Source organism: Gekko japonicus, unplaced genomic scaffold (genome assembly GCF_001447785.1).
Source record: "Gekko japonicus isolate JY-2015 unplaced genomic scaffold, Gekko_japonicus_V1.1 scaffold1202, whole genome shotgun sequence".
Classification (NCBI taxonomy): Eukaryota; Metazoa; Chordata; class Lepidosauria; order Squamata; family Gekkonidae; genus Gekko; species Gekko japonicus.
The window spans coordinates 139,337-153,129 of record NW_015175394.1 but is presented as its reverse complement, the minus strand read 5'-3'; the positions used below and the strand labels follow the sequence as shown (position 1 = coordinate 153,129).

At 46.2% G+C, this 13,793-nt stretch overlaps 1 protein-coding gene across 2 annotated transcripts in view; it reads right to left on the bottom strand.

Annotated features, from left to right (window-relative positions):
* The window catches only part of OSBPL2 (oxysterol binding protein like 2), a 152,062-nt gene that overhangs the window by 31,539 nt on the left and 106,730 nt on the right, over positions 1 to 13,793 (bottom strand). For both annotated transcript variants that reach the window (XM_015425669.1, XM_015425668.1), the window contains 3 exons: positions 11,510 to 11,692; positions 3,249 to 3,356; positions 1,520 to 1,609 (listed from right to left, as the gene is read on the bottom strand). In XM_015425669.1, coding sequence (XP_015281155.1) covers positions 1,520 to 1,609; positions 3,249 to 3,356; positions 11,510 to 11,692 — 381 coding nt within the window. The remainder of the gene's footprint in view (positions 1 to 1,519; positions 1,610 to 3,248; positions 3,357 to 11,509; positions 11,693 to 13,793) is intronic.

Sequence of the window (13,793 nt, the reverse complement as noted above, 5' to 3'; positions counted from 1 at the left end):
GGGGGGCCATAAAATTGTACCCCCTTGTCCAATCGCCTTGAAACTTGGTGGGCATGTTGGGAAGAGGTTCCAGTGAGCTCCCTCCAAGTTTGGAGCCTCTACCCCAAACCCCCTCCCCCCCAGCCCCCCGCAAAGTTTCAAGAGGATTTTTGCCATTGACTTCAATGGCCCCATTGGTTACAATGGACCCGAATTTTTCGGGATTCCCGAAATTTTTCGGATATCTATGCTTTACCGGTATAGATATTCGGGTTTTTTCGGGTTTCCCGAAAAAATTCGGGTCCAATAAACCCGAATCCGAATTTTACCAAATTTTTTTTTTTTGCACATCCCTAGCACCGGTTCTGCTTTCTTTGCAACCCCTCTCCCCTTAATTTGGATTGTGATTCTGTGCTTGACATCAGTCCTGTTGAGCTGGCATTTGCCACAATAGCACTGGATTCTGCTGCTAGGCACTAGTAGGTCAGCACTGGGTTCTGCTGTTGGGCACCAGTAGGTTAGCACTGGGTTCTGCTGTTCTTTCAGAAATGCCCCCCCCCCCATTTCGACTTCAGAGATTCTCAGATTTGAGCTTAGTCCTGCTGGGTTATGGCAATGCCACAGTGACACTGGCTCTGTTGCAGGTCTTACAAAGATGTCCCCCCCACACACACACACACTTCACTTTCTACTGCAGAGGATCTTCTGGGACATTCTACTGGGCTTGTATTGCCTTGCTATTTTCCCCCCACTGGAAACAATGGAGGATGGGGGTACCTTCTTTGGGTGCCCATAGAACTGGACCCCCTGGTCCAATCTTTTTGAAACTTGGGTTTTTTTTCTGAGGAGGGGCTCCAACAGCTATGCTGCAAATTTGGTGCCTCTACCTCAACCCACCCCAGACCACTAAATATACCCAAGGCTAGATTTGCTATTGACTTTAATGGTCCTCACAGAGTATAATGAACCTGAAAAAATTCATGATTCCCAAATATTTACCGAATCCAAATACCATATCAGTATTGGGATTCGGGAATATCTGGAAATATCAATATGTTTCTGTTCCAACAGACCTGAACCTGGGGAAAAATGATATTTTTTTCTTGCATACCCCTAGTAGGTCGTTTTATATTTGTTTACACCCAGACTACTGTTACTAACAAACACCAAGAACAAACTTTAAGCTTAAACTAGTGGCAACAGGAATAATCCTTAAACCTATAAACATAATGTTGACATAGAAAAGAAATATGAGTGGGGAAGAGAATCAACGTAAGAGTCATAAGAAGAGCCCTGCTGGGTCAAATAATTGGTCCATCTAGTCCAACATCCTGTTCCACAGGAGCCAAACAGCTACTCTAGAGGGGCAGTAACAGGCAGAGAGGCTGAGGCCTTCCTCTGATGTTGTCTCCGGTATTCAGAGGTTTACTGCCTCTGAATATGGAATCAGGCAAACAGGTCAGCTGCAACTCAATTTAGACCAGATCAAACCCATTGACAGGGAACAGAAAGCAAGTCCACAGACAAACATTCCACTTACTTCTTGTCTTGAACATAGCCCTCTATTCTGTGAAGCTCTTTACCAAACAATCCACATGGTTTGAAGTTAAGGATACATTTATCCCCGGTACTGTGAGAGAAACAAAGTGAAGTTGACATGTTAGAAAGCTAGAATTCACTGGACCTGAATTCTCACAATATTCCAGAAAAAGCTCCACTGATTTGTAATCTCTAAGCACTGAACGGGAGTTTCAAAATCCCCTTTAGACTCAAGCCAGAAAGGCTGCTCTCCAGAATGGGGGCAAGGGGGAACACACATGTAAAAAATGACATGAGGGGTCACTGTGCCATAAGGCCATCACGACACCCAAAACATTCTTCTTGACTGCAGCTACTATCCCACAGATTCTCCCTCAAACAGATTATTTCAGCAACTGTGCATTTAAGGAATAGGTTGAAAGATCTGGTACCATAGCTGCTAAAAGGGGAGCCTGGAAGGAGAAACAAGTGCCATGCAACCATGCATCGGGAGCAGTTCATGTCTGAAGTTCTTGTATCAAACTTTCAAACTGATAATAAGCTCAAAAAGCTGCCCGCGTTAACTGCCGAGAAGAATGAAGCCTCCAAAAACACTTCCACAGGGACACGCATGCACGCAACCCTGGATCAAGGTCCAGAGATGCGACATGCCTCTCCCACAAGCAGTGGTGGAAAAGTAGAGCAAGTTTCACAAATGGCACCCCAATTCAATGGCACTGCAGCAGGTTCTGAGGCTTCTGCAAGACACAGCAAAGAGCGGTCAAGCAGTCACTCCGTGCTCCAAGTCAGAGCAAGATTCAAGTCCAGCAGCACCTGAAGAGAACAACAAGATTTCCAAGGTATGAGTTTTTGAGGATTAAAGCTCTGTCAGATATCTGATGGGGGGAGCTCTGACCCTCAGAAGCTTAGACCTTGGAAATCCGGTTGGCCTCTAAGGTGCTACTGGACTCAAATCTGGCTCTTCTACTGCAGGCCAGCAGTCCAAGTCAGAGGGCACCCTTGCTTTGAGGTGTCACCTTCTGCCTTTGCACGGTGGCGTGTGAGGGGAAGCCCAGAGATTCCTTCCTCCCACACCAATGGCTGTCTTGCAGTCACAGCTTTGCTCCTACACATGTTTCAGGCACCCACCTCCTGCTTGACTGGCACAGATTGTCTCCGGGCCTTGCCCAGAGAAGAAGAGAACTTAATGGAATAAGAGTTCCCCCAGAGTACCAGCAGCTCCTGTCAAACCCTGCACAGACGAAATTTACGAATGGAGGGTCACTCCCCCAGGACAGAAGAGGAGTCAGAAGCCAGTCAGGACTCCTGGTTACTTTGCGCAACTCTCCTCGGTTTGACTGAGAGGCAACCAAAGTACCCCTTTTCAAACTGTGCCTGGGACACCTGCCCTGCTCTACCTATGGCACTGCCCACATCTCTGAAATATGCAGTTATCTGGTTCTGAGTCCAGGAGTTGGCCCATCTAGCTCAGTACCATCTTCTCCAACTGGCAACAGTTTTCCAAATTGTCAGACAAGGATCTTTCATAGCCCAGCAATCTGCAAGCCACGCACTACCAAGTCACAAAATAAACACGAAGCTAGACTTCCCAAGTGATCGGCAACAGACTTAGAAACTCAAGGTGATTATATCATCTAGTGGGCTGGAAAATATATTTCTGGTATACATGGAAGGCACACTCTCACTTTTCCAGTGTTAAGAAGAGGCAATGTGTCGTAAATCAAAATTACCTGTGATTTACAATTTCTACTGTTCCATATTGTTCTATCCAGAGCTTGCCAATAATTACATTATGTACACAGCAGGTAGGGTTAGTCCATGTGTAAGCTTCGTTGTGTCTGTGAAAAAAAGAAAGGGGGGGGGAGCAGTTCTGATCAGATGCCAAGGAAACAAAAAAGAATTAACCAAATTAGAGAGAATCTGAAACAGATTAAATTCTAACTGTTCCGAATCCTCATCTAATGAAGAGTTCCTGTTTGTGGAAATCTCTCTGAAGCGTTCACCCCTTCGCCTTTTGAATTGCACAATATGTTCTGCACTGATGGAAGGTTAATAAGCAATTAAATGAAAGAAAAGAGGTGGTGGTTTTCCTATGCATCTGAAGTAATTGAATAATCCCGCACTGATAGTCAAGCGGCTTCCCAGGGAAAGATTAACCCTTGCTGTTGGAAGACGCTGGCAGGCTTCACGCTTATGCAAAAGAAGCATCTGGAGCCAAACATCTTCACTTAACAGAAAGGGTGGTATCCAGGCACACTATGACGAACTCAAATTCTGTGTTAGGTGGTCAACCGTGTTGGTCAGAAGCAGCAGAACAAAGTTTGAGTCAAGTGGCACCTTTGAGACCAACAAAGTTTTATTCAAAGTGTAGCTGTAATAAAATCTCAAAAGATAGTTACAGGAAAAAAGAGGGTGGAGGTAAGTCGTTAGGAAAGGCCACTCAGAGGCCAGAGGCAAATGCAGAGCTGAAATTGGAATGGGTGGCTGGTAGGGTGTCACTTGATTCAAACTTTGTTCTGTATTAGGTGGTATTTGTGCCAAGGATGGCAAATTATAGCTCAAAGCCTAGCCCAACTCTCTCCCTCTCGGTTCAGGATTATGCAGTTGATTGGAATGCAACTGCACGTGATTATGCAGAGCTGCTTGCAATGAGACTGGATAAAATAACAATGATATGCAGTTGGTGTCGTTAAGAACACGAGACGAGAGGTCCCTGGTTCAAATCTCATTTTAGACATGAACCTCTTCAGGTAGTCTTAGATGCCACACCTGCGCCTCAGACTCCCCTTTTTATTGGGTGGGTGGTAATACCGGTCTAGCTTGCACAACTGTTGTAAGGGATTCCTGAGACAGAAGAATGCAAAGTGATGCGTGCACATAAAAAAAGTGTAATTATTACAATTACTACTACCATTATAATTAAGCCAGCTAGGTAGGGCCAATTTTATTTGGAATCCAGCTATGCAAAATCAACAGATCTCACAGCCTCTCTAGTCTCATGCGTGGTTTCCCAGCTTTCTGCATTGCTGTTTGGCAGGTGTTCAGTAACCAGCTTTTGAGGTTCACGATAATGTTGAACACACGCTCTACTCAACCCTATTTTAACTGAGCTTTGGAAAATTGTGAGTGTTGCTGTGGGTTCTGCCCAGGGGTCATTTGGGGGGGGGGGACGCGGGGGGACGCCATCCCCCCGGGTGAGGTGCGGGAGGGCGGGGCCTGGAGCTCCCTGCTGGTGCCCGCTGGAGGTCGCCGCCGGCTGTGGGGAGGACACACTTCCGGTGATGTCAGGGGGTGTGGCATATGCTAATGAGTTATGCTAATGAGTCCCCCTAGCTCTTTTTCTACGAAATGACCCCTGGTTCTGCCTCAGGCTGCCCTGGAACATCCACAGATATTCCAGCTGAGTCAGGACTGGACTAAATACATTGCACTAAGATGTATGGGGGATTTGAGTGACACGCAGTTTGCAGGGCCAGGTTTACATGAAGCCATGGCACTCTCCCACCCCGCCGCCCAAACCCGGTACATTTTCATAGAATCACAGAGTCGAAAGGGGCCATACAGGCCCATCTAGTCCAACCCCCTGCTCAATTCAGGATCAGCCTAGAGCATCCCTGACAAGTGCTTAAAGACTGCCAGTGAGCCTTTAGAAGACTCAGAACCTCCCTGAGCTCTCTGGATTGAAACGAAAAATGCAGAAAATGTGGCTTGGTGCCTGCATAAACCAAACAAAGATCAAGCTAAACCAGAGCGCAGGTGTACTTCTCCACAGTCATAGATCCCTGTCACCAGGTACCTCTCTCCATTTCAGCACTCAAGCCCTTGCAGCTCTTTGTAAAGTGAGATTGCCCTGGGTCAGATGGCCCAGGCTAGCCTGATCTAATCAGATCTTGGAGGCTAAACAGGGTCAGCTGTGGTCAGTATTTGGATGGGAGGCTGCCAAGGAACTCCAGGGTTGCTATGCAGAAGCGGACAATGGCAAACCATCTTTGTCTCTTGCCCTGAAAACCGTATGGGGTCACCATAAGTTGGCTTTAACTCCATGGCACTTTCCACCACTGACGTGAGACAGCACATTTATTTGAGAAATGCAATCCTGGAATTTGTTATCTGTGCAATTGTGTACAAGCATTTAAGACCCTGCTGGAGCGAGGGAGATTTGCATGTGTAAATAGCAGCTGGGGAAAGGGTTAAAACATTCTCTCCCCTCCCCAGTGAAAGTAGACTTTCCTCATCAAAACGGACAGCAGGGCATTGACACGGAATGTGCAGTGTGGGTCTTAATTGCAATGATGCTTCTAAAAATGGTCAGACTGCTGGTCTCTCAACAACTGCCATCCTGTTTTTACTGGCTCAGTCAAAACATATTTTGAAGACTGAGTCATCTGTAAATTAGCAGTCTTATCTTTAAACAGCAAATTCTGTCTCGGCTTAGCATTGCAACACCTCTTAAAGTATTACTCTTCCCGTACGACTTACGACTCCACACACGCAACGCAAAGCTATCGGGCAAACTGGAATCTGAACGGTTATTGCATTAAAAAACATCTATTCCCTCACCTTTCACCAAAGCCCCATAACAGCTCCTGAGGGGATCATCTCACATGTTACAGATCTGTTTTGGTACTGTAGCATGTGAAGGCTAGTCCAAATTAATGCTATTATTCTTCATTAATGCACACACACACAGAGCAGACTGTCATTTCTACCTAACTGTTGGGCTGCCTGCTCGATTTTATTTTGCTCAAATGAACTGGACCATCTCTAAGAAAATTTCCCTGTTGGAGTCCCAGTGGAATTCACAGAAGCTGTGCAAAAAGCTTTCTGCCCCCCCCCCCCCTCGATGGAAGAGTAAAAATGTTTCAGGATGATGAAAGCACCGTTCATGTCAAGTCAGGGCTTCTGTAAGAGAAGCGACTGGGAGAGATTGTTCAATACAGAACTTGTTCTACCAGGGGGGGAAATAAAGCCTTCTGATGTGCGAGTCTTCTCCTCGTTCTGATGAAAGTCTTTCAAGTCTCATAAGACACTGTTCTCAAACAGAACTTTAATCAATTGCCCCCGAACAGCCAATCCAATGCGAATGCCGGATCTAAAATAGGTTTGCGTAGTTCCTTCATGAGTGCCCAATCATCCCATCTGCTCCGATCATTTTTATATTTATTTAGCTAATCTATAGCTCTTTTCTCGCTGAGACTCAAGGCGCATTATGGAGTACGGTGTGTGTGTGTATGTGTAACTGTACAACATGGGACATCAAATGGACAATGCAATAGGACCAGGAGTACAAAACTGAGCAATGCGAGCATCATTGTGATCATACAGTATAAGATATAGGATAAAACCATGCAAACTTCTTCACCCAATACATCTTCACACAAAGAGTGATTAACACATGGAATTCACGGCCACAGGAGGTGGCGGCAGCTACAAGCATGTACAGCTTCAAGAGGGAACTGGATAAACATATGGAGCAGAGGTCCATCAGTGGCTATTAGCCACAAGGTATAGATAGGAACTCACAGGCTGGGGCAAGTGATGCTCTGTCTTCTTGGTGTTTGGGGGGGAAACAGTGGGAGGGCTTCTAGTGTCCTGGCCCCACTGCTGGACCTCCTGATGGCACCTGCTATTTTTGGCCACTGTGTGACAGAGTGTTGGACTGGATGGGCCATTGGCGTGATCCAACATTGGCGTGATTCTTCCTTCAATATTCGCCCTCTCCCAAAGCAGATATTTAGTATAATGCCTTTGCATATCATGGGAGGTGACAGCCACTACAATTCAGTATTATTTATTTTATTTTTACCCCGCCCTCTCCACCAAGGTAGGCTCAAGGCGGCTTACATGAGGGTTAAAACACATAAAACCAATTCTATAAGAATTATAGAACAATCAAACGATCGTAAGTCCTAGTACTGATGATAATAGTATTACATAACGATGGTGGAACAAATCATAGTGGGATACAACCTGTGTTTATGATCAGCTCATCTTGATCTTGAAGCATCTATACCGGCAAGCACAGGCTGCTGGAGGTAGATTCCAGGGGGGGACAGGGCCTTAGTTAGATGCAGCTTCTTGATTGAAGGACGGTGGAAGAGCGCCGTCTTGCAGGCCCTGCGGAACTGTAAGAGGTCCCACAGGGCCCTGGTGCCTTCGGGGAGCTCGTTCCACCAGTGCGGAGCTGCCACTGAGAAGGCCCTGGCCCTGGCTAGCCTGGCATCTTTGAGACCCAGGAGGACCAATTGATTTTGATACCCTGAATGCAGTGCTCTCTGGGGGACATGTGGGGAAAGGCAGTCCCTCAGGTATGTAGGCCCCTGACCATAAAGGCCTTTAAATGTGAGAACCAGCACCTTGAAGCTAATTCAGCAGCCAGTGCAATGCTTTCAACACATGCTGGATGTGCTCCTGCATGGGGAGACCCATCAGAAGCCTGGCTGCAGCATTGTGCACCAGCTATAGCTTCCAGATTTGGGACAAAGGCAGCCCCATGTAGAAAGCATTACAGTAGTCTAATCACAAGGTGACCATCGCATGGATCACCGTTGCCAAGTCATTGCGTTCGAGGAACAGAACCAGCTGCCTAATCATCCGCTGACTTGGCTGTGGCTGTGACCAGGGCCTCCATTGTTAAAGAGGCATCCAAAAGCACTCCCAAACTCCTAACCTCTGACACTGGCACCAGCGGAGCCTCATCTAAGGTCAAAAGTGGGATCCCTAGCCCTGGGCCGCCCCGGCTCAGGCACAGGACATCCATCTTTGTCTGATTCAATTTCAGTTGGCTCAATCTAAGCCATCCAGCCACGGCTTGTAGCGCCAGGTCCAGATCTCTTAGATTAGAGTCAGACTGGCCACTCAACAACAAATAGATCTGGGTGTCATCTGCATACTGGTGACATCCCAGTCCATACCTCTGGGCAATCTGGTCAAGGGGGTGCATACAGATGTCAAACAGCATCAGGGAAAGGACCACCCCTTGGGGCACTCCACAGATCAGTGGGTGCCTTCAGGATAGCTGTTTCCCTAGTGCCACCCTTTCCCCCAGACCCTGAAGGAAGGAGGCAAGCCATTGCAAAGCAGACCCCTGGACTCCAGTGTCAGCAATGCAGTGAAACAGTAGCTGATGGTTGACAGTGTCGAATGCTGCTGACAGGTCTAACTGCAGCCGCACTGCCAATCCGCTCCGATCCAGATGCCTCCAGAGGTCATCCGTGAGGGTGACCAGTGCTGTCTCTGTCTGGGCAAAAACAAGACTGGAAGGATCTAACATGGAAGTGTCATCCAAAACGCTCTAATGCCTTTGCATATGAAGGGAACTGAGGGCCACTGCCAGACCTCTCTTACATTAATCTATATCTACATCCAGAAACACATCTTATAGCAGAGAACTCCATGTTAACCATGCAACAAGCAATATTTTCTGTCATCTGTCCTAAATCCATTGCAAGTGAACGTCATTGTTACTCCAGCTTCTAATATTAATACACACAGAGAACATCATCTCTCCACCTGTTCTATAACTTAATTCCTATCATATCCCCCTACCTTAGCTGCCTCCTTTCAAATAAAAAAGCCCCAAATGCCTTTTCTTCAATTCAGTTTCATATATGAAAGGAGGGAGAGGAGGGAGGTCTGGAAATATTCAGCACCAAACCCATTTTAATCAGCTGAATGGACCCAGCTGTCGTTGGGCGATCTTAAATCACAAGGCACCTAAAGTCACTCTGAGGATCTTTCTGCCAGAAGAGACTTATGGTAAATTACAGAATGAGAGCCAGCTTGGTACAGTGGTTAAGAGCGGAGGACTCTAATCTGGAGAACCAAGTTTGATTCCCCACTTCCCCACTTGAAGTCAGCTGGGTGACCTTGGGCAAGTCACAGTACTCTCAGCCTAAAAATAAGCATAGCTCGCCACCTAGTGATGCCAAAAGTGAGCTACAGCTTCAGGCAGCCAAACAATCCTTCAGGATCTCCTGGCTATTCCACACACAATACTATACGATAATTAAATTTTTAAATTTAATTTAATTTTACAGAATGAGCAGATTATGCTCAACCTTTGCAGGATTCAGAAAATGAAATGTCTATTGGACACCCCTGTCATAAGGTCTCCACATCACATCAAATAAAAGACAGGGGAAAGCTGATTAACTCTGGTGGAGTATCAGTTCCACTGGTGGGCAGACAATTGTCTTAAGAAATAAATCTGAAGTATTAGAAACTTGGCCAGCATCTTGTTACTGAGTGACACATTTATCTCTATGGATTTGCTGCTTAGTTTTTGAACTATGTAGGATTTTAGATTATATTATTATAGAAAATGTTTTAAGGTGTGTTTTGTACACTCATCAAGAATTTCAGCTTTTGTTATGGGTTGGATCCAACACTTGCACTCAACTAATGGTGGAGGCTTCCTCTAACACAAGGAATATTCCAAGTCAGAAAGAGGCAAGTCCTACCAATATAAGAGTTCTCCATAGTGGGAGAACATGCTTTCCATCACAGGAAAGCTCTTCCATTAGGCAGAACTAAAATGCTCGATTCAACGCATGCTTTTGTATGCTGATAACTGTATTATTCTTATCCATTTGCCAACATTTTCTACTTGTTATTCAAAATGGCAGACTACAAAATTCTTAAGTCGGTGATATCTATTATTATCTGACAAAGAATACTATTATTACTGTTATTTTTACATGGCATCAAGTCGCAATCTACTTATGCCAACCCCTCACTGGGGTTTTCAAGAGAAGAAACGAGTAGAGGCAGTTTGCCATTGTCTTCTGCATAGCAAGCTCTCATCTTTCTTGGTGATCTCCCATTCAAATACTAACCAGGCCCCCCCCTGCTTAGCTTCCAAGTTCCAAACTCTGATGAGATCAGGTCTGGGCTATTCAGGCTGCTATGACAACCATACATAGGCAAGAAAAGCATCACACAAAATATTTCAGAGTTTTTAAAAGTGCAATTGGACAGGTGCGAAAAATGTACTTTTTGTTTCAGTAAACGTTAACTGGGAGGGGATCATGGGAGGGATCTTCAGGGGTCATCTAGTCCAACCCTTGCACAATGCAGGAAATTCACAAATACCTCCCCCCCATACACCCAGTTACCCTTGCTCCATGCCCAGAAGATGGTAAAAAAATCCTCCAGGATCCCTGGCCAAACTGGCCTGGAGAAAAATTGCTTCCTGACACCCAAAGTGGCGATCAGCATTTCCCTGGGTGTGTAGAAAGGGCTATGAGAACTAAGCACTGATGCAACCCTCCCTGCCTTCCCATCTCGTGATCTGCCTAAGTTCACAGAATCAGCACTGATGTCAAGATAGCCATCTAGCCTCTGTTTAAAAACCTCCAAAGAAGGAGAACCCACAACCTCCTGAGGAAGCCTGCTCCACTGAGGAACCACTATGTCAGGAAGTTCTTCCTAATGTTTAGCCAAAAACTGTTTTGATTTAATTTCAACCTGTTGGTTCTGGTCTGACCTTCTGGGGCAACAGAAAACAACTCCGCACCATCCTCTATATGACAGCCCTTCAAGTACTTGAAGATGGTTATCATATCCCTCTCAATCATTATCACGATAGTTTTTCAAAAACAGTCAATTAATTTGTGAATAGGCACTCAATGCCTCCTATTTTGGTCTGGAGCAGAAAAGCTCAAACCATATAAGCATTTATCTATTCACAAACACATAATATGAGAACACCATCTTGATTGTAAAATTTGGAATTGAGTAGGGGAGCACCAAACTGTTTTATGAATTTAGTTAATTATTTAACTGTTTTTGTATTTCTGTGTATTTTATACTGGTTTTATTGTTATTATTTGGCGTATGCCCCTGTTAGCCGCCCTGAGCCTCCGGGGAGAGCGGGATATAAGTTTAAATAAATAAATAAATAAATAAATAAAATCTAAGAAAAGATCTTTTATGCATTTCTTATTCACTTTGGATTGTTTTAAGGTAACTACTGAAAAATCGAACATACTTTAAAAGCTCCAGCGTTATTGTTCCCCGGGGTTCTGCTTCCACGCTTTTCCCCCAGAACTTCAGCTTCGGGTAAATTGATCCATGAAAAACAAAATCCTGGTTTAAGCCTTCAGAATAAAATGCGCTGACAGGTGGGTGATGACTGACCTGTTCAGAAATAAACCTAAAACCTAAATCCTCCCTAGAAAGGAACAATAAAAGAGGATCAGAATACAGGAAAGCCATGTACACAAACACACAAACCCAACTCTATTTACTGCTATATTAGCACAACTATTCACTGTACTCCGCCGTCTTGAGCCTCCTGTCAGGCAAGGCGGGATATAAATCGAAATAAATAAATAAATAAATACTCCAACAACTGGACAGTCACTCTGAAAATATGCAAGTCGCCCGGCATCACAAAATTATGGCCAAGATCCACGGAAACTGTTTCCACAGAGTGAGTTATTGAAAAAAAAAAACAGGTTGCTTACCAGTAACTGGTGATCTTTGAGTGGTCATCTGTGCATTCACACCCATGGGATCTACTGCGCACGTGCTGGATTGATTGGTGCTGCAGCAAGCTCTTTTCAACGGATTTTCGCGCCCAGTCCCTCTGGGCATGCGCAGGAACCCCACCGCGCATGCCTAGAGGGGTGGGCACAGACATCCCACCAGCTCCTTCAAAGTACCGCCGCAAATCAACCCCCATTCAAAAATGTAGACGCTGACAGCAACGGGGAAGGAGGGCGGGTGGTGTGAATGCACAGATGACCACCCGAAGATCACCAGTTACTGGTAAGCAACCTGCTTATCTTTGATGTGGTCTCTGTGCTTCACACCCATGGGAGATTAGCGAGCAGTAGCCTACCTGGAGGTGGGTGCTGGCAGGTCTCTTACTGCGTAGCCGAAGACAGAATTTGACATCCCATGTTGGTACCGGTGTTTGTACGGACGTCTAGGGCGTAGTGCCTGATGAAAGTGTTAGGCGTGGCCCAGGTAGCAGCTTTGCAAATGTCCGTCAACGGCACTCCCTGGAGAAAGGCAGTGGAAATCGCAACAGCCCTGGTGGAATGAGCCTTGATAGGGCCAGGCTACGATCCACTTTGAGAGGCGTTGCGCCGTGATGCGACTGCCTAGCTGTGCCGAAGCATACAAGACGAATAGCTGTGGGTCTCGTCTAGTTGGATGTGTCCTCTGCAGATAGAACAAGAGAGCCCTCTTGACATCCAGAGTGTGAAGCAATCTGACCTCCTCTGACATGGGGTTCGGAAAGAAGTCAGGTAGGAAGACCTCTGCCTGCAGGTGGAACTCTGACACCACCTTGGGCAGGAAGGAAATGTCCGGCACTAAGCGTACTCCATCTGGCAGAAACGACAGGTAGGGTGTGTCGTGGCGGAAAGCCAGAATCTCTCCCACTCGCCTAGCCGAGGTGATGGCAATTAAAAAGGCCATTTTCCAAGCCAAGAGTTTGAGCTCGCATGTTGTGAGTGGCTCGAAGGGCTTTCTCGTCAATTGGCGCAGAACTAGTGGAAGGTCCCATGGAGCAGCTGGAGTTTTGAGAGGAGGGTAAAGGTGAAGCAAACCTTGCAAAAACCGTTTTGAAAGTGGATGTGAAAACAAAGTACATCCTTCAACTGGAACATGGTATGCCGATAACGCGGCCAAATAAACTTTTAATGACGAATGGGAAAGTCCCGAGTCAGCTAATGAGAGAAGAAAACTAAAAACTCTATCAAGTCCAGCCGAGGTGGCATGAGTGATGCCCTCACCCAGAAAAGAACAGAACTTCCTCCATTTATAGTCATATGACTTCCGTGTGGTTGGCTTTCTGGAATTCAGGAGGACATTAGCTACACGGGAGGAGAAGCCTGTGGTGTTATGCGCCATGCCGTTAGTTTCAACTGAGGGATATTGTGATGCAGGACGGGGGAGTCTGAGAGGATGAGGAGGTCCGGAGACGGGGGGAACTGATGGTACATCCCCAGTGATAGCTCGAGGACTGTTGAAAACCAAGGTTGTCTTGGCCACCATGGTGTTATTAGGATACAGTCCATGGCTTCCTTGTGAATCTTGCAGACCACTCTCAGAAGCAGAGGCAAGGGGGGGAACAGGTAAAGGCGTCCTGATGACCAAGGGTAAAGAAGGCCGTCACCCAGTGAGTGAGGGTCCTTGCCTCCTCGACTGCAGAACAGGTGACACTGCTTGTTGTTCCTGTCTGCAAAGACGTCGACTTGGGGAGTCCCCCACTTTTGGAAGAGTGGGAGGAGGTATTTTGGGTTCATCCCCCAGTCGTGTAG